General features: G+C 36.3%; 1 protein-coding gene across 1 annotated transcript; it reads left to right on the forward strand.

The window, feature by feature from the left end:
* Positions 1-372: 372 nt before the first annotated feature.
* Positions 373-20,973, forward strand: LOC123717677 (isocitrate dehydrogenase [NADP] cytoplasmic-like). Its single transcript, XM_045673808.1, has 9 exons — positions 373-568; positions 1,019-1,134; positions 8,778-8,922; positions 9,468-9,667; positions 16,222-16,356; positions 17,901-18,004; positions 18,347-18,497; positions 18,778-19,011; positions 20,575-20,973. Exons 1-9 carry the CDS (start codon positions 505-507, stop codon positions 20,725-20,727), a joined length of 1,302 nt encoding a protein of 433 aa, XP_045529764.1. The 5' UTR covers positions 373-504; the 3' UTR covers positions 20,728-20,973.
* The last annotated feature ends 469 nt before the right edge of the window (positions 20,974-21,442 follow it).

Below are 21,442 nucleotides of genomic sequence, written 5' to 3' on the forward strand. Positions count from 1 at the left end.
AAGCATCGTAACAACTAGATAGTGACACAAAACAAGCGACGAGTGCTTTACAAACAATGTCGATATCTAGGTAAAACATGGCATATATTTTGGTTATGGTTTCGTCAAATTGTTTTCTACCACCGCACATATGATGTGCGCAACATTGGCCCGCAATTTATAGAGATATAAATCACAATGTAAAGCTACGATTGGAATCCATAGCATTATAGTACAATATGCTATAATTTTTGTAAAAATATTGTATAATCATAATAAAAAGTAGCATTAAAACAATTGTGAACTAGTATATAGTTGCATGTGCAATGAACTATCTGTTTTCACTTAGTCTTTGACAGTTATGTATCAGAATGTAAATAAAGTAGGCAGACACGAACACATTTATCGGTCTTGTGCACAACTTCAGTGCACACGAAGTTGTTCGTAGCGTAAATTATAGACTGATTAGATACGAAGCATATTTTTTAAATTAAAAGTCAAAACCTAGACTTAATTTTTTCTACTATGGCCGTAAACGGGAGAAGATTACTGACATCACTCACAGAACAAATCAATTCAACAAGAAAGTGTAAGTATTCTTTATTTAACTTTTTTATGAATGGTTTTGGACATAATTCAATAAATAATAATACAGATAAGAATATTAAATATCGTTCTTTTTAAATGTATGCTTTTTATGATGAGGGATATGAATCTTCTATTCATATTATTAGTTATGAAAAAATTATCGTTATATAATAAAATTAATATTTGTGTTTCGTGCGATGTGGTACAAGATAATACACATAATACATCATAAAAATAATTATTATATTTGTCAATATTCATACTTAGAGGCTACCAAGAATCACTGTATAAGTACTATACTGCTTTTACTTTCACGATTGGTTCACCTCAAAATTGCTGAACTACCTTTGTTTAATTCTTAAATAAGTCAAAAAAATTCAAATGTCTTTTAAATTAATTGCTATAAAAATATCATATCAAGTCATACTCATCAAGTTTACAATTCTTTTAGATGGGACTGCTAAACGGGTGGTTGCCTCTAAACCTGTGGTGGAAATGGATGGAGATGAAATGACCCGCATCATTTGGGAAAAGATAAAAGAAAACCTAATATTTCCATATGTGAAAGTAAGTTAATTTTTAATATTTTCCATTTATACATTATGTCATGGGCTTACAACAGTCCTTAGCACTCAATCTCCATACAACAGATTTTTTCTAGATTTGTCTGTCTGAACTATAATACAATATTAAGTTTAATTTTATTTTCTTAGTTTGCTTATTAAAATAACTTAATATTCATTATAATGTAGATTTATTTGCATTTTAATAATATTAGACAATTATTAAATTATCATACTAGTTAAATCTATCAATGACTACTTGATTATGGTTAAAGATCCTGGCAGTTTGAAATTTAAAAAACAAAAAAAAAACAATTGTTATCCAATTGCCAGCAACACTAGGATTGTAATCTCTAAGCACTATATTTCTTAATGTTGACAATACTGTAGTATCTTGTTCTCCTTTTTTTTATTAAAATACCAAATATTTTGCAATTTGTGTACAAGCTACAAACATTTATATCATTGTGTCCTACAATAACCTAGTCCATTGAAGCCATTTAAGATAATAAAAGTTAATTGATCCGGTTGCATCGCATATTTGCAAACACCAATTATATTCTATATGTATAAAGTATTTTCATCACAATTATATATATGTTCCATGCTATATACATGCACATTTTTTAAAAAACTATTCTTGCTTATATAACAATTAATTTGCATAATAGATACTATAATACTATACTAGGACCATAGCAGGTTTAGCCGCAAAAACAAAAGTATAGAAGGAACATTTAAAGTTATATTGTTTTAAGACCAGTTCTCAATCAAATATTTCTTAATAAAAACTAGAAACAATTCAATGCCTTACTTCTTACTAATATGGGTATAATTATATTATTCTTATGAAAATCATACATTTACTTTTATAGAAGAGTTTCAAAAGTTTCCTTTTGTTGTGTGGATTGCAAAACATATTACAAGTATAAACTAATTATATAGTTAATATGGAAAATAATGAGGCTGCCATTGCACTTACATCTTCTATGTTCATGCTAATCATATTATATTATTATAGTATACCAACTACAAGAGGTATTTTATGACAAAACAATTTTTTTATGAATCAAAACAATAAGAACTTGTTTCTAAATATGCTTGGGAGCAATAACCTTTCCAAAACAACACACTTAACTTGAAAAACAGCTATAAGTTGATTTTATTTAAAGATTTTCTTTCGTTGGCGACTCGAGTCCGCCCGCTAGCTTCGCCCTTTTTAATATAAAGTTAACTATTCTATGAAGTGAAAACAATTGTATAATAAAATTTGCAGTGTAATTTTATTTATCTTCATTAGGACATAAGTTTTATTTAAGATAATGACAGTATTTCACTAAATAAAACGAAAATTTAGCTTATCCTGCTGGGAAAGCGTTTCATTGTCCACAACTATTGTAAAGCACTGTATTAATAGTATTAAAAAAATACCTTAAAGTTTAATTAAAAAGTCGTCCTCCTTGTTTTTATTTCGAATTAAAGGTCATTAAGTTATAACGGTAACCTTAATCGTGTTTTCTTAAAATACATCAAGACTGGTTTACGTTGACAATACAGTATTGCAAAATTAAAAAGATCGTTTGTAATTTGTATGCATAGGATTTTTGCATGGACTCTGGCTTATAATTTTACCGAACCGTCATATTTTAAATTTGCTGAACACCACAGGTTAGTTTTTTCATCTGAGAATGACAGAATATGTATTCAAAAGCTTAGGCTTTTATAGCACTTATCCTTCAAAATGACAAGTCATCGAACTACATATTATAATAAATTTAAGACTTAAGTATAAGGTATAAAATACTTTTTTCTCTCTGTTTGTTGCATTGATTTTATTTTAGATTATTAGGAATTATAAGAAATTTATACTGTGGTGTAGCCCTTTAGGTATCAAAGGTCCTTTAGTGTTTTTTGGTGTTTTCTGTACTTGTAGTATTTATAAGATTTAAGCAGTAATCATGATATATATAATTATTATGTTTATCATTGCATTACGTCGTTTGAAAAAGTTCAAACATTTGCCCCAGTAAGCCAGTGATAAGCGGCACATAATACGATTTGATAGTGTATCATGCATTGATAACGTCACAAACAAATATTGTTTCAAGTATTTTTAATTATATTACAATTTAAGAGTTATTTATCAAGGTTCTATTTATCACATTCATTTAGAATTTATAAATAAACAAAGGTTTTTATTATTAAGTTGTTAATCGCTATGAAACAAATGAATGCAATGTCAATGTTAAATAATGCCTGCGCTTGGCTATACTTTTGGGGCGTAACTCCGACCATTTAGGAAACGCTTATAAAACTAAGAAAGCCAAAGTGGGTAAAATGACAGCCTTGGCTCGTACAGACATTAATAATGTCAAGAGAAAAACGCCAATAGTATTGGAATTCATAAACATAGAATTATCTTGTCTTTGTTTTGCGCATATTTTGTTTGACTTCAGCAACTGATGCCAGATAGATTGTAAGGCTAAGGAAAATTGTGTCAGCAAAAGTCGTACAATCCGTTATTTCAATTGTAATGGTGAATTGTATGTATTAAAGAAATGAACCATAATCTTTCATCGATAAGCATGATACTATAAACTGATTTATTTATTAATAATACACATCTAATAACTACACAAACCTAACAGTTTTATTATACACACTTGTTGTTATATTTCTTACTTATTCGAGATGACGCTGGCAGCTCAATCGAATGCGCTATCAGTACTGTTTGCTGGTTATTGAATTAAAAAATTGTTATAAGGATAAGGGCCATCACCGAGGAAGGCAAGGTCTTCGACTTGGAACTTCGCTCACTCCAGTGATCCGTCATGTCTTTCAAGCGATTGAACACTCGTTATCCCAAGCCGAGGTCCAAGTATCGCAGGAGCTCAGTTGACGCCCTTGTGCTAGTTGTGGGAAAAAATTCCCGTCGAGTTACAGGCCAATCGTATTGTATACAATAAGAAAAATCTCCCCAAAGTATCTCTCTCTCTTAATGCGTTCAGTGAGCAATATATATAGGTAGTGTATGCAACATATTATAATTATGTAACATAATACGTCATTTACGTTAATAACATGTTATTGAATAGGTAAGCATACGTGTTAGATATAATTTATTAAATCTTTAGGTAAAAATCGAATCGAATAATGATGTTATATGGTTTTTGGAGGTTTAAAACAAGAGCGTATAACTAACATAAAATTAGGGACGCAAGACTAACAAAAAACTGTACCTCGACATGTTTATGGGTTCTTAGAACTAAGTGACACATCTGGCATAAGGGATATAAGTGATGTCGATCCATTGGACATTATCGGATACGATCAGACATTTTATGAATGTATTAAAAAACGCAAAACTGACGTTTTACAATTTCATTGCTACAAGTGTGAAACGATTGCTAATATTTCTTTTACATTTTTATAATTCACTAATATATGTTGCCGAAATATAGTGTATATCTCTTCAAACTACTTAGTGCAAGATACATTTTTACTACCCAATTCTACGGTATGAAATTATATGTGAAAACTCTGTTTGTGGGCATGATGGAGAGCAGTTCAACAAAAGCATTTACCTCTCATATTGAGACTGACTCAAGAAGTTATCTTTAAATATCTATATAATGACAATAAAATGGCTAAGAGGGTCGCAAGTCGTAATCAGTACTGATAGAATCAGATGACAGATCTATGCTTGATTTGTAGACATATCACAAACAGTACAGGCAAAAGCTTAACTTTGACATTATTTTATGTACTTAATAAGACATTGTTAAAATTGACATGACATTTGCATTGATCTAACAACTGTACCACAATCTAGGCAAATAAACGATTATTATTATTTTATTAATACGATAATGTCGATATTAAAATAAAATATATAGGATACAGAATATCGCTACTAATAACTCTCTGTGAACATGAAACGACTGTCGGATTTATGATCTATGGTGAACTTTTAATGTCATTATCTAATACTTGATAGCTCTTTTCGATCCGATTGACCTTTATAATAAATACAATATCTTATTAGTTATTTGGTAATAAACCTTTTAATACTGGTTTCAGTGTTTGTAATTCTAGTACTTCTTATTCTTTTGTATTGCATCGCAATTCATGAATCCGTGAGATTAGATTTTTTATTTTTTATTATGTCAGATTGGTTTATAATGTTTGGTTATGCGTTTGTTTGGTTTGCTTTACCCATCATTTTTTTTTGTCTTTTTCCTTACTATTGTTACCTGGAAGAGGTCGCTTGATATGGTTACCCGTTGTATTATGTTATTTGTTTTTCTATAAATTTATAAATAACTAGTAAAAATAACTAAACTAAGTAAAATAACTATTCTAGAAAATTTGCAGACCAGAATCGTAATCATGCTTTGTTTCACGTTCCTCACATCAATACCAACTATGCATACCACTATTATATATATATATATATTATCTCTAGGTATATATAAAAAAATCTCGTGACACAATGTTCGTTCCCATACTCGTCCGGAACGGCTCGACCGATGCTTATGAAGTCTGAGAATCTGCTACTATCTATCTTTCCAACCCCTAAGTAATAAGGGGTATCCACCCCAAAAAAATATTTTTAATTCTTTAGACAATTTTTTTTGTGTTTATTTTTTTAATACAGATTCAAAAATCCATTACACCCCTTAATTGTCACCTCTCTACGATCAACCCCTATTTTATATTATAGTAGATACGATATTTTATTAAACTAAAAATAAATATTTATACAATTTCCTGTAAATAATATACATGTCAAAACGACGTCTGCCGGGTCAACTAGTATTATATACATAAATATCGATAGGCTCTAACCTGCATCATGAGCACACCTAACATTTCATACCATTACACAACACAGCTGAATTACGTATTATTTAGTTGAAATGTATTGAATTTTTCTGCAAATGTTTGAACCTTTTTTGTGTATATTAAGTATTTGGCTTTATGTTAAGTATAATTGTTTTTTCTTAGCTGTAGGATTACGAAATTAATACATATCGTTCTCAAAATTCAAATCACATCAATGTAGATATTTAGGTCGTAAACGTTGCCAACAAAGTACAGTCCATGTACTGATCACTCAGTAATTTCAATACATTTGATGAGAACGGATAAGGAACGATTCTTCTAACATTACACTATTTCAATATAAGCAACATAGAATACGAGATAGAGAGACGGTACTTCACTCCAGTCCGCTTGCGACTCTATAAAGCGAAAATTCGGCCCCTCATGGAGTGCTATTCTCACCTGATACTGACCTTCCGCTTGACCGTATTCAACGAAGAGCGATTCGAATTGTCAACGACCAGTGACTTTATGCGACTTGATCCTTTGGCGCTGCGTAGAGATGTGGGGTCTCTCTGCATCTTCTACCGCATTTACCATGGAGAGTGTTCAGTGGAGTTATTCTTTCAAAAACCTACAGCTGAGTTTCGTTATTGGACGTCCGTCGTTCCACAACTGATCAGTTTTTAAGGCAGTGTTCGTTTATGTACAACCACTGAAGACTAGACTTAGGTTCCTTCAAGAGCGTACCAATTCTTGAAAGGCCAACAACTCGCAAGTGCGTTGTTGGCCTATCAATGTGAGTGTCCATGGGCAGGTGAGCCTCCTATTATATAAAGAAAAGGATGATCTAGTCTTTGATGGTCTTTATTCCAACATTATCAACATCTCCTTCACCAGCTCTTTACATAATCGATTTTCTCCCAATCCCTTCCTTTTCTTTGATATCATGCACCCAGGTACTACGCCTACTTAAAGTTGACCTCATTAAGATTAGTACCGTCTCTGACTTCGAAAGAGGACATTTCTTTCGGTTGATATCTCAGTCCGTGCTGGAGGTTTCGTTAATTTGCGTAAGTGAAATACTGTTGCGCAGTGAAACTCGTGCTGATTCGCAGTATCTGTATCGCAGCAGAGGTGTACCAACAGCATAAGTGTGTACATTCGCATTAAATGTGCGCGGGCGCAGAACAGCCTGCAATAATTGTCAGTCGGTACTGTTCTCTCTTAGGCAGGTAGTCAGATTGGTACGAATGGACTGATTAGATGATCGTCCAGATCCCCGTCTAAGGTCCGGAGAGACCTGAAACCATTAGACTTCTTTTTTGGGGAAAGGTCGATGTATTGTATATATAAACATTGAACATATTGGTATAAAATCTAGATTTTTTTGTGATCCATCAATATCTGTCAGTATTTATTGACTGTGTGTGTGCGTGTTGACTTGGATGAGCACTCAGAGTAAGATGTTTCATGTATTTACAGAATAAACCTACGTAAAGTATTTTTTTGTTTATGCTTATTAACAAATTAAATTACATAACAGAAAATAATATAGCATTAAGGTAAGTTATTTTAAAGTAAATAAAAGTTAGGTTAACCTAACCTATAATGCCTATAATCTTCCACTAGCGGACCCGACAGACGTTGTCCTGTCTTAACTATGAATATTCATTTCGAATTGGTATAATTAACTAAAAATACTTTATGATATACAACGTTCTTTGTTGGTTTTTCTGGCACGTATAAATAGTTTTGTTTATATTCCGACATGGGAACAGGCGACATATAACTGGCCATGTGAAAAACACTGACTGTAATTATTTTATTTATATTTCATCAATATTATAACTCCGATCGAAGCATTTTTTTAAACGATAGTAATTTTTCTTCTCATCCTCTACAAAAGTTTAAATTGTAGAAGCGCTATGCACTATACTTGCTATCGTAACAAAAGTCGTGATTACTTAATATGGTGGTTAAGTATTCTTAATTTTTTTAATTTTCCGCGCCACTTTTCTTATTTTTTCTTTCATAAGAACCTTCTCCAATAACTAACACAACAAAAAAAGAATTAGCGAAATCGGTCCAACCGTTCACGCGTGATGCCGTGACCAAAGCAAATAGGGATTCATTTTTATATATATAAGATTTTTACGAAACACGTCTCACACTCGTCACACTCCGAAGAATGACGTTGTGACTACTGACGGTGTTGAAGTCAATATCTATAACCCCTAGATGGGGCAGAGGGCGTCCACAGTGAGTCTCCATCGCGTTCGGTCTTGAGCCTCGTGTTTCACCTCGCACCAAGTCTTTCCGGCTCTATTTGCCTCGTCTGCAACTGTTCGGCGCCAGGCTTGTTTGGGACGGCCACGCTTCCGCTTTCCTTGCGGATTCCAATCAAGCGCCTTCTTGGAAATATGATTGAGATTCCTTCGGAGTGTATGGCCTATCCAATTCCATTTGCGTCGCTTGATCTGCTGGCTGATCGGGGTTTTTCGGCAACTTTTGAACAACTTCGGCCTATGTGGCGGATGAAGTCACGGATGTTGACGCGTCGAGTTAAGGTTAAAATATTCGGATCCAACGTCAAATCTGTGCTGCTCTACGGGTGTGAAACGTGGAAGGTCACCAAAGACATCTCGCACTGACTCCAAGTCTTCGTTAACCGCTGTCTTCGCCGTATTCTGGGCATCTACTGGCCTGAAAAGATCTCTAACGAGCAACTTTGGGAGCGCTGTCGATAAACCCCGATCACCGTCCTTAGCATTATACTTAATCGTAAACATTTCCAGTACTAGATACGTAAATATCTTTCAGCTGGACTGCCTGTACTATGACCTGGGGCTACCCCACCGTGACGCGACAAACGACCAGGTAACAATTGACGCAGCGCACGCGATTCTGAAGCACAATGTTGGCATCAAGTGCGCAACTATCACACCTGATGAGCAACGAGTTGAAGGTATGTTTAAATTTAGACATACAAATCAGTGGCGTGTAACCATTGCCCTTAGGTTTCTGTTTTGTGATATATTTTCTTTAGTAGGTCTATATCCGTTGAGTGAGAAAAGCAAGGTCTGAAATCACAGGTGGTGTTTACCAGGCAACAACCTTTCTTTATGCAACGGGGGGAACGTGCAGGAGAGCCATCTGATGTTATGTGTACCGCAGCGCGCCCATGGGCGCTCACATGACTATCCTTTCGAACCAATTCTCAAAAAGCTGGAAACGCGAACCTTCTTCAGCTATTGTCCATGGGGATGTGGGTCACTTAAAACCAGGCGACCGACAGATTTCTGTATCTGTCTCATGATCATTTGACAATCTTGTAGGCAAGTCGGTTTCCTCACGATGTTTTCTTTCACTCTTCTAGCGCATGTTAAATGCGCACATAAACAGAAAATACATTGGTGAGGGTAGACCGCCGGGGATCGAAGGTACGATTGTCGGATGAGATAAAAGTTGCACGGAAGCTTCTGAATTTTATTATTTCTATTATAATTATAGAGTTTAAACTCAAGAAGATGTGGTTGAGCCCCAACGGAACCATACGTAATATTCTGGGTGGTACCGTGTTCCGTGAACCCATACTCTGCAAGAGCATACCTCGTCTCGTGCCCGGTTGGACCCAGCCTATTGTAATCGGTCGTCACGCCCATGGAGACCAGTACAAAGCCCAGGATTTCCTTGTATCTAAGCCCGGAAAGGTGAGTGACTGAATTACTATTATTAAATATCGAAGATCTTTTGCTAAACGTAAGGACTGTTTGGATGCTGGCGATTCTCTCACAAGCCTTCTGGCAGAGTGTTTCCATTGGTTATTGTATAACATCAGATGTGCTGGAAATGATATAAAAAATTAAGTGATGGCAACACCACGTTTCAGCTTAGTTTTTTCCACTCAAGATCTTCCACGAATATTTTAAACCATCATGCTTCTAAAAGCAAAAGACCTTTTTAAACGTTGCATTTAGGTAATTTCTGTGTTTTATTTATCATTAAGTATTTTCATTAAAAAAACATTTTTGTTTCAATAAATCTATAGAATAGAAACTTATATTATTGTTACGAGCTAGGGGATCGGATAGAAAATGCCGTAGATTTCTTCAAGGGTTTATTTCTTGAAAAATCAATGAGGAATTTATGGGCACAAAATTAATTGCAGAGATTCACTAATAACACACAAAAACACAGTCACTAAATACTTCACTTATGCACACTTCACACAGTACTTTATCACTTATATTCACTTTATTCGCACTTTATCGCTTCGGTGTTTCTCTCGTGTAATCGCATTCAAAACTAAGTGCCTAGTCGCGTTTCGGCTCGCTTATATATCCCTGGGAATAATTCTAAACAATATTCGAGAACTTTCTAGGCGGGCTTGCTACTGAGTAGCGATTGCACAATTCTAGAACGTTCGCACTCTTTGTCTCTTTCGCACGTTGCTCCGTCCTTGTCGTACGGCGTTCTAGAGTGCTCGTCTAGTTTCGAGAAAGTTCTGATCTTCTCTCTCTCTCTCTCGTATCATTTCGTCCTTGTCTCACACCTAGAAAGTTCGGTGTAGAATATTCCTTCATCAAAGGGGTATAACTAGGCCTGAAAACGCCTGAAAACGGGTCTCCTGAAAACTGCACCACTCGACTACACATGTTCTGAAACCGACTGAAAAAAGGTTTCAGCTTCCTGAAAACTAGGGTAACATTATGAAAATTACAATTTTCTAATATGTGATTGACCCTCTCCTGAAACGGTCAGAAATCATATTACAGCCTGCTGAAAAGTTCTCTAACTAGTGGAAAAATCTAGAAACATGCAGTCGACCCGTCTTCGTAACACTACCCCCTCCTTAGACATGCTCGTCCCGAGCATCATTACATCCTTTATAGGTCGCCCAGTTACAATATCCGCTGGTAATCTAAGTTGTCTCCCAAACATGGCTAAAGCAGGAGTAACATTTGTGGTTTCATGAACCGCAGACCGGTATGACATTAGAAATAATGGAATATACTTGTCCCAGTCTTTTTGATGGTTGTCCACCAGTTTTGCCAAGTGCCTTTCCAAGGTTTGATTGAAGCGTTCCACCATTCCATCTGACTGTGGGTGATATGGAGTAGTCCGCGTCTTATGAATTCCCATTAATCGGTATAATTCTTGAAATAGTAGAGACTCAAAATTTCTTCCCTGATCACTGTGCATTTCCAAGGGTACTCCAAATCTAGAGAATACGTCATTTACAAGTATCTCAGCTACTGTAACTGCCTCTTGATTGGGAATAGGGAATACTTCGGGCCACTTCGTAAAGTAATCCATAACAACCATGATGTACTTATTTCCTTTTTCTGTTAACGGAAATGGTCCAGCTATGTCAACTGCTATCCTCTCCCATGGGGCTCCGACATTGTATTTCTTCATACTCGCTCTAGTTCTCGTCTGTGGGCCTTTAACAGCTGCACAAGCTTTACATTTTCGAATCCAGTCTTCTACATCTTCGCGGCAATGTATCCAATAAAATCTCTCTTTAATTTTCAAAAGAGTCCTTTTTACACCTAAGTGTCCGCCTGATGAGCCGTCATGAAATATTTCCAATATGTTGCGAATCTTGGATCTTGGCACAACTAACTGTAGATGAGATGCATCCCCACGAGCGTTTTCCCATTTGCGACATAACACCCCATTATGGAGAACTAAGCTATCCCATTGAGCCCAGTAACTCTTGGTCGTGGTACTAGTAGATGCAACATCATTCCATCGCGGCTTTATAGCTGAAGATTTCATCCAGTCCAGAATTGGTTTAATATCAGAGTCTTGTTGTTGCTCTTCCTGAATTAATTTACCACATCAATCTGGACTAATGGTATCCGTTCTTAGTATCCTCACATGGGCAACCTCTCTACCTTCTTGTCTTGTACAATGTTTACAGTCTTCCTCACATGGCCTACGAGACAATGCATCTGCGTTCCCGTGTGCTCTACCCTTGCGATGTTCAGTAGCAAAGTCATACTCTTGCAATTGTTCGATCCATCGAGCCACTTGTCCTTCTGGGTTCTTGAACTGAAGTAGCCATTTTAAGGCAGCATGATCTGTTCTAAGACGGAACTTGCGACCTAGTAAGTATTTACTAAAATGCTGCAGCGTCTTCACAACAGCCAGTAGTTCCCTCCGAGTGACACAGTAGTTTCGTTCTGGTTTCGATAACGACTTGCTGAAGTAGGCTATTACTTCCTCGCGCTCACCTTTTACCTGTGATAGTACACCTCCGATGCCAATTCCACTGGCATCTGTATCTACCACATATTCGCCATCATGTTCCGGGTATCCTAGTATCGGAGTCGCACATAGTCGGTTCTTGAGCTCATTAAATGCAACTTCACACTCTCCATCCCATGTGAATTTCCTCTTCTCTTCGGTAAGTCTGTGAAGAGGTTTTGCAATATCCGCGAAATTTTTCACGAATCTTCGGTAGTAAGAACATAAACCTAAGAAAGCACGGACTTCAGTTTTATCTTTAGGTACTGGCCATTCCTTCACCGCAACTATCTTCTCGGGATCTGTTCGAACTCCGTCCTGCGATATAATGTGACCCAAGTAGCTCACTTCTCTTTTGAAAAATAAACATTTATTTGAACTTAATTTCAGGTTAGCTTTATGGAGTCTGGTGAGCACCTGTTGCAGATTCCGTATGTGATCTTCAAAATTTCTCCCAATGATGACTACATCATCCAAATACACTAAGCAGGCTTGTCCTATCAGTCCTGACAGTACTTTCTCCATTAGTCTTTCAAAGGTAGCAGGTGCATTGCAAAGCCCAAACGGCATAACTTTAAACTGCCATAGTCCCTTTCCAGTTGAGAACGCTGTCTTCTCTTTATGACTTGGGTCTATCTCCACCTGCCAGTATCCACTTTTCAAGTCTAAAGTTGTAAACCATTTTGCCCCACTTAAGGTATCCAAGGTGTCATCTATTCTAGGTAAGGGTAACTGTCCTTCTTTGTGATATCGTTAAGACGACGGTAGTCGACGCAGAACCTTAAACTGTTATCTTTTTTCTTGACTAAAACTACTGGAGAGCACCAAGGGCTGGAAGATGATTCGATGACATTATGGTTTGACATTTCCGCAATCATCTTGTCTATATTTTTTTCATATGCGACAGGTACTCGTCGCGGTCGCAAACGTATCGGTCTTTCGGTTCCAGTCTCAATTCGATGTTTAACTACACCTGTCCTTCCTAGATCTCCATCGTGTGTAGCAAACATGTCTGAAAATGACTTTAATAGTTCCTTTGCTTTCAACATTTCTCCTTTCGACAAGGTTTCCTTACAGCCCTCTAATACTTCTTGAACTATATCTCGTTTACTAACTGTACTATTTTCAGTGATAGATCTATAGACGTCGTACCCACCCTTCAATGTATTACCTTTTAGAGAAACTACCTCATCTCTACACTTGAACGTACCGTTCTCCAAGTCAATCTTACAGTTGTAATGCTTCATGAAGTCTAAACCGATAATACAGTCATCCACGATGTCAGCAATAACCACCTTATGTCTGTATGATCTGCCCCCAATCTTGAAGATAGCGATACCTTCCCCTCGAACGGTTATGTGCTGACCAGTAGCTGTAAGGAGCTGTACATTTCCACCAGAAAGGCTTTTGTAAAATGACTTCAGAAGTTGGTATCTAATTACTGTCCGGGAAGCTCCAGTATCAAGGGTTAACTCACACCTACATCCGTTTACTTCTCCGTCGATAACAATGGTATTCCCATCCTGAGTTTGAGTGATCATAACTTTTGGGGCCTTCCTTACAGAACCGGCCAGCACCCGCCCCGTGGTCCTGGCTTCTAATCGTTTCCCTGCCGCTGTTCAGCGGCAGTCACACCCGCTGCTTCCGGTTCCCCACGTCTAGTCTTTATTTCGCCTCTGAGATCTTTTTTAGGGCATGAAAACCTCATATGTCCTATTTCCCCACAGAGGTAACAGGTGGGTCCACGTTGGGAACTTGGTTTTTCCGTGACAGCCCTGATGCGGTTAGGTCGATGATCCTTGCAAAATGCTTCCACCTCCAACACATGGGCAAGAGCATCCTTAAGGTCCTTATGGTGACCAAGGTTCACAGCCATTCGAATTTCACGGTCTCGAATACCGTCGACAAAAGCTTGAACCAACATCTTGTCTGCAACATCTGGTGAGGATGCGTAGGCCTTCCTTACCAGCTTCTCTATTTCAAGTCCCCATTTTTGCAAACTTTCATTTGTCTGTTGTATTCTATCCTTCAATTGCGCCCTATAAACGTGCTCTAAATGTGCGTCTCCATACCGTGATTCCAGGGCATCTAGCAGTTGCTTCAACGTCACCTTACCTTTCTTGGTATCAAATATGGAGAGGGCTTCGTCTCGCAGTCCCAGAATAAGGGCGGTAACAGCTTGATCGTCAGTCCACCCGTTTGACTCTGCTACAGTCTCAAACTGCAGCTTGTACGCGCCCCAAGAAGATGTACCATCAAAGGGAGGCACTTTCAGATATCCAGGTGGTGCAACAGTCGTGACAACACCAGTGGTCTTCAGGCATTGGATTTCATTTTCTATTCCAAGGATACGTTTATCCTGCTTGGATAGCTTACAATCCATATCAGATTCCAAATTCTCGATTTTTTTATCTACCTGTACTTTCAGGTCACAAAGTTTTTCTCCGATACGGCGAGCCTGTTCCTCCATCATCTGACGTGTATGTTCTTCTTGACGGCGTGCCTGTTCTTCTTGACGGTGTGCCTGTTCTTCCATCATTTGTCTTGTCTGTTCTTCCTGACGGCGTGCCTGTTCTTCCTGACGGCGTGCCTGTTCTTCTTGACGGCGTGCCTGTTCTTCCATCATTTGTCGTGTCTGTTCCTCTTGACGGCGTGCCTGTGCTTCCATCATTTGCTGCAGAGCAAGGAGGATGTTGCCATCGTTACTTTCACCCATCCCGCGGTTCGCATCGAAACTTTGTCGCCGGGCGGCATCGCGTGCTGATTGCGCCCTTGTCTGCACTCCCTCCGCAGCTGAAGACTCTGCCACAAACTCCTCCTGATTCTCCCTTGGAGTAATTGGCATGCTTATATCCCACTTCTGACACCAAAATGTTACGAGCTAGGGGATCGGATAGAAAATGCCGTGGATTTCTTCAAGGGTTTATTTCTTGATAAATCAATGAGGAATTTATGGGCACAAATTAATTGCAGAGATTCACTAATAACACACAAAAACACAGTCACTAATTACTTCACTTATGCACACTTCACACTGTACTTTATCACTTGTATTCACTTTATTCGCACTTTATCGCTTCGGTGTTCCTCTCGTGTTATCGCATTCCAAACTAAAGGCGATTAGTCGCGTTTCGGCTCGCTTATATATCCCTGGGAATAATTCTAAACAATATTCGAGAACTTTCTAGGCGGGCTTGCTACTGAGTAGCGATTGCACAATTCTAGAACGTCCGCACTCTTTGTCTCTTTCGCACGTTGCTCCGTCCTTGTCGTACGGCGTTCTAGAGTGCTCAGTCTAGTTTCGAGAAAGTTCTGATCTTCTCTCTCTCTCTCTCGTATCATTTCGTCCTTGTCTCACACCTAGAAAGTTCGGTGTAGAATATTCCTTCATCAAAGGGGTATAACTAGGCCTGAAAACGCCTGAAAACGGGTCTCCTGAAAACTGCACCACTCGACTACACATGTTCTGAAACCGACTGAAAAAAGGTTTCAGCTTCCTGAAAACTAGGGTAACATTATGAAAATTACAATTTTCTAATATGTGATTGACCCTCTCCTGAAACGGTCAGAAATCATATTACAGCCTGCTGAAAAGTTCTCTAACTAGTGGAAAAATCTAGAAACATGCAGTCGACCCGTCTTCGTAACATTATTATCACTAAGAGTTCAGTCTACAGATCTAATTTTGATTGTGTGACATTCATCATTTGATATCAACCATGAATTATTTACTCCCAAAATTGTATTGTTCTTAGTAGTTTATTTTAATATTGTAACATTATGACTTACCATTGACATGTGTGCGTGTTTCCTGCTCTTTCACTCATATTGTGTAATGAAACCTATCCTACTTTTGACTAACGTCAAATCAAGAATTATAGTGTCAAGAATTGGCGCTAAATATGTTCCATAGATTAAAAACGTATTAGTTTCTTGTGTTCTTATGCCTACTTTTTATATTTCATTTATAACAATATAATAGATTAATTCCTGATTTTTTATTGGAACGCAGGTGGAACTAGTCTACACAGCGGAAGATGGGACCGTGTCGAAGCATCTGCTTTATGACTTCAAAGTTCCCGGAGTTGCTATGGGAATGTACAACACTGACGAATCTATCATGGCCTTCGCTCATTCCAGTTTTCAGGTAAATCTACTATTATTAATGGAGGCTTGTCGGCGTATCACAGCTGGATATTTCTTGGAAATTAATTAAGTCTTCTAAGGGATAACGTATCATTCTTATAGTGACTAAATGTTGAAATCACTCCAGTAATCTTAAAGGCTACAAAATTACAAAACGTGTCCTCTTTTTATCATTTATTTGTATAGGTAACACTTATGAAGGTCAAAAAAGACTTAGAACGTCGTAAAAGATTAGTGACTTTAAAACATATACAAATTGTTATTTTAAATTCTGTTTGTATTGGCTATTAAACGATTCTCTAGGCAAGATGGCGTCACGCCTGTGACGTACAATGCTTGTAAACACAACCGTCAAGTTTTACGCGTTAGTTATCATAAATTACACATTACATTCCGATGTAAAGTAGTCTCCGTAGAAATTAAAATCTGAGACTTTATTAGGATTAGACAGGAAAAGACATTATATAATTGAGGATTTTTTTCATATATTAATAATTATTTTTAACTTTTTTACTCCATAAAGCCGCTTAGTCAAGTTTTATACAAATAACTCTCAAAAACACTTTACTTTTCATATTGCCAGTCAACTATAGACCGTGTTGACCACTGCATCCCAAAGTTTTTTGCCGTACATTAGCCTTCCTAATATTCTTATGATTTTTTAATATAAAATATCGTTGTTAAAAATATTTTTAACGAAACACAGTATGAACATTTTCAATACATAAAGAAAAACTGGAATTCAAATTAAAAATAACATTAACCAAATTTTTTCTATGTTAATTTAGTGAGATCCTTGTGCTTAATGCTTGCTGCACATATTAGGTTCCAATTTGGTTAGCTTCAATTCTCCACGTTGTGTTATATCCAGCCGATTTTTATTGCCTCCGTTTCCCCCCACACATTGAGAAACACTGATGTAGACACTATTACAGTGTTAAATTACTTTAAGGCAGTATGATTTGTATTTAACACACACAAACTTTCATCTTCTCGGAATCGATTTAACAGAGGAAGGCCTGGGTAGAACGTCAATCAGACTTAAATCTAGTTTCAGGAGCTGTCAAACAATTTTGATTGAAGTGAAACTTCTTTTTCGGCGTTGGAAAAAAATTACCGTCACATTTTTGCGTTACGCGTCACATTTTCCCGTTACGCGCCATCTTTTTCTTGTCCTTACCACGCTTGTTTTGAAGAGATGCGAAGCCATTAATAACAAAAATATATAATGACGATAATAATGATAGTAATAATTCTATTACAATTAATTAAATTATGTAATAATCTTAGCAGTAATAAGGTAAAATGAAATAATTATATTATTTGTATTCATGTCTATGATAATAAAAGCCTTTTGTTAAACTTTGTCTAATTAAATTTATTTACCCAATTTCTGTAATGTTGCATATAGTAGATCATTTTTTGAAAAATAAGGTCATAAAGAAATTTCACTTCTTACGTGTGTACACTAGTACACGCACACATTTCTTTCTGTATGAAGTTTACGTTCAAGACCTCGCTCTTCTAATGTCAAGTGTTTGACAGGTTGCCTTACAAAAGAAATGGCCGTTGTATTTGTCAACAAAGAATACAATTCTCAAACGCTACGACGGCCGCTTCAAGGATATCTTCCAAGAAATATATGAAAGGTAAAAAAAAATTGCTTCAATATTGAAATAAAATATATTTGACGACAAGTAACATTTCTACAAAACGATGTTGCCATTTTAAACTTGAACAGTGATAGCATCGGATTATAGACAAAAACCGTTACTAAGACCACAGATTAGACTACAGGTTTTTATTAAAGGCTTCGCGCCTTTAATAATTTACATTTAACTAAAATACAACATCTATTTCAGTAATAAACTAAAGCTCGTTCATCTCTCTCTGTCTTGTATTACCGCTGTGATGAAAAGAGAATATTATAAAAGTGTACGTACAACTTTGATTTAGTTTTGACGAATGGTTTATAATGTAAAACATTTCAGCACATACAAAAAACAATTCGAAGATGCCAAGATATGGTACGAACATCGCCTGATCGATGACATGGTCGCACAAGTCATTAAGGGATCAGGCGGATTTGTCTGGGCCTGCAAGAACTACGATGGCGATGTACAGTCAGATATTGTAGCGCAGGTAAGAGACGATTAACCGTACAATATTTTATCAAGGTCCCTTTACGAAATCTAATAGATATAGCAATTCTTAAACTCATTTGTTTAATATAAAATGATAAATTATATACATTATTATACAAATATATGTCTGTATATACATAAGTCTTTCTGCATTCGTATCCTTGTATTTTACGCAAGGCATCCGTGAACTGACGGTCCCAGTGTTAGTCTCACGTACCACATTTTTATATTCTACCTACCTTTTTACTAAAACTATTTGTAATAATGACTATAAACAGGGTTATGGCTCCCTCGGTATGATGACGTCAGTGCTGATGTGCCCAGATGGAAAGACAGTGGAATCTGAAGCGGCCCATGGAACTGTCACCCGCCATTACAGAATGCACCAACAGGGGAAACCTACATCCACCAACCCTGTCGCCTCTATATATGCTTGGACCAGGGGATTGATGCATCGTGCTAAGTTGGATGGCACGCCTGAGTTGGAGAAATTCGCATTAGCTTTGGAAGAGGTATTTATTGGTTTTAAAAGACAAATCTCTTGACTTATATGACTTTTCATAGTCTGTGGTCATAAACGTGTAGAGAAAAATTAATAGAAAAGGTCACTGTCATTTTAGTTATTTTTTTACGAAACACATGGTAAACAAACTTATATGTAAACATAAATCCATTATTATTACTTTGAATTACCTTCTAGGCAAATTCATTAATAGACAAAATCTGTTAGGTTAGAACTTTAATTTTTTTTACATGTCACATTGTCTTTGGCTAAGGGGACGTGATTCTGTAAATAGTTACCGGTTTTTTCACGAGATTTAATTATTAAGACACTTAAAGTAGGATGTTTCATACTGTGCAGTAGGAGAGTTGTAGATTGGATGAATTCAGGTGGATAAATACCATCATGTGCAGTAAATAAGTAATATTACATTTTATTTACAATAGTATCAAAAAGTAAATAACAAATTAAGCAACTCGAGGGCGTTTCGCGTGCGATCAGCTGTACGGTTTACGTTATTCAACCAGTTGAATGCTAAAAAGTACTCTCAAAAAATGGGTGGTACGAGGTATAGTTGTGTTGTGGGGTGTAAAAATTTCCAATCTCGGAATCGTGAATTAACTTTTTATTCGTTTCCGAAACGGAGTTGGGAAGTTGAAAATATAAATAAGTAGAAAAAAGCTGTCAGAAGAATGTAAAAAAATCGAAACCAACTAAAGAATGTTAATCGTGATTATATATATATATATAAATCTTGCATTTTTTAGAGTTACGTGCCAGTTATTTTTTATTTCACTGTTTTAGTATGTATATAGTCTAGATGCAAAACGATAAAATAATAAATAAGTAAATAAATGAAATTAATATGGGTTCCATATTTCCGAACAATACTTATTCCTTCAATAAATATATTTAATTAAAGAAATATATCTTTATTTTCCGTTTATAAATTGCTGAGAAACGTTGCTGAGAATATATTTGTTTAGATTATTACTCAACTATGAATTCATTTTATAATTAATACATACCTCCACTTTCACGTCGTACGGTCGATTACTTACTCTGGTCTATGGTATTACTTTTCCACGGATGATTCCTTGTCCAGCATCACGGATTTCGACGACCTCCTGAACATGATGGCTTTGGAAAAGTTTATGCCCTATATTTTTAAATAAATTGAACATCCCGTTACAAATAAATACGTAGTAAAAATGATATATGCAGTGAATTTGAAAGAACATTTCATGGTTCTTGTAATTACTTACAAAAGTCTAAAGTAAATATTCTGAAATCCACACTTAATAATAGTTTGGCTCTTGATATCGATTATTCTGTTTTAAATAAACAAACACCCAAAACGTGCAGTGACTTTTATGCGAATCATATGTTCACGTCTATGAGAAAAACGACCTCGAGTTGCCGCCTTTAACCGACAGATGGCGTTGCCGTAGCTTCGTAGTAATTGCCCTGCCTTTTGACGTATGACAAACGCATGACGGCTGTTATTGACAGATCCTAAGACGTCACTAAAAAAGAAGAAAATACCTTAATACTAAACTATTTTAACTTACAGGCATGCGTCGAATGTATTAATAGCGGCAAAATGACGAAGGATTTGGTAATATGCATCCATGGCTTAGCTAATACCAAGGAAGGCATGTATTTACACACTGAGGACTTTTTGCAAGCAATTGCTGAGCAGCTCGAACGCAAATTGTCAAAGTAATATTTTCAATAATAATCAACTATTGAAAAGAGTTAAATGGAATAGTGCAGTCGTCATCTGTAAAGGCAAAATATTGGGATTATTCTAATAGAAACACAAATTCCTTTGTAATATTAAGAAGATAGTAAATACTCCAGCATAATTTATTTAAAGTACGCTAAAACTTGGACAAAAACGACCTAATTTTAGCATACATAACTTTGAACAGTTGGAAAGCATTCTTAAGTCCAACAATCTCAGGTTATTATTATCACTTGGAAGAATTCTATGCTACAAAAACCTTTAAAAATAGCAGCTAAGTAATGTACCGCCGCCACTAGATCGGCCCGTAAATTAAGACACGTCCACATTGTTTTATCTCTTTCTTACGCATTAAGGTGGCGTAAGAAAATAAAGGACTAACATATTCTTTTGTTAGCTTTAATTCTTGGAACCAACAAATATATTTCTACTTCATTAAGACAGTAATCTCTGTCTTTATAACAGGTCCTAGAAATAAGAAGTAGAAGTGCTATTTTTTTCCATAGGCCGATGCAATATTTAGCTGTTCAACAATGTTTAAGCGGCTCAGTGGCTATTATAGGCTTAAGTTAAATTTTTTACCCTATGAATTTGTTATGCTCTGTACTTAAATCAAACACAAATAAAACAGATTAAAATTTTGTACAATATATATCCCTAAAGTAATGTATAGCATTTTATTTCATTGCATATT

The sequence above is a fragment of the Pieris brassicae genome, chromosome 13, assembly GCF_905147105.1.
Source record: "Pieris brassicae chromosome 13, ilPieBrab1.1, whole genome shotgun sequence".
In the NCBI taxonomy this organism is placed as follows: Eukaryota; Metazoa; Arthropoda; class Insecta; order Lepidoptera; family Pieridae; genus Pieris; species Pieris brassicae.

What these genes read in the sequence shown, in the direction of transcription:
- LOC123717677 (XM_045673808.1), top strand. Translation starts at nt 505, where the DNA reads ATGGCCGTAAACGGGAGAAGATTACTGACATCACTCACAGAACAAATC. An exon ending in AATCAATTCAACAAGAAAGT is followed by an intron (nt 569 to 1,018) that starts GTAAGTATTCTT and finishes CAATTCTTTTAG; the next exon opens with ATGGGACTGCTAAACGGGTG. An exon ending in TCGCTCATTCCAGTTTTCAG is followed by an intron (nt 16,357 to 17,900) that starts GTAAATCTACTA and finishes AGTGTTTGACAG; the next exon opens with GTTGCCTTACAAAAGAAATG.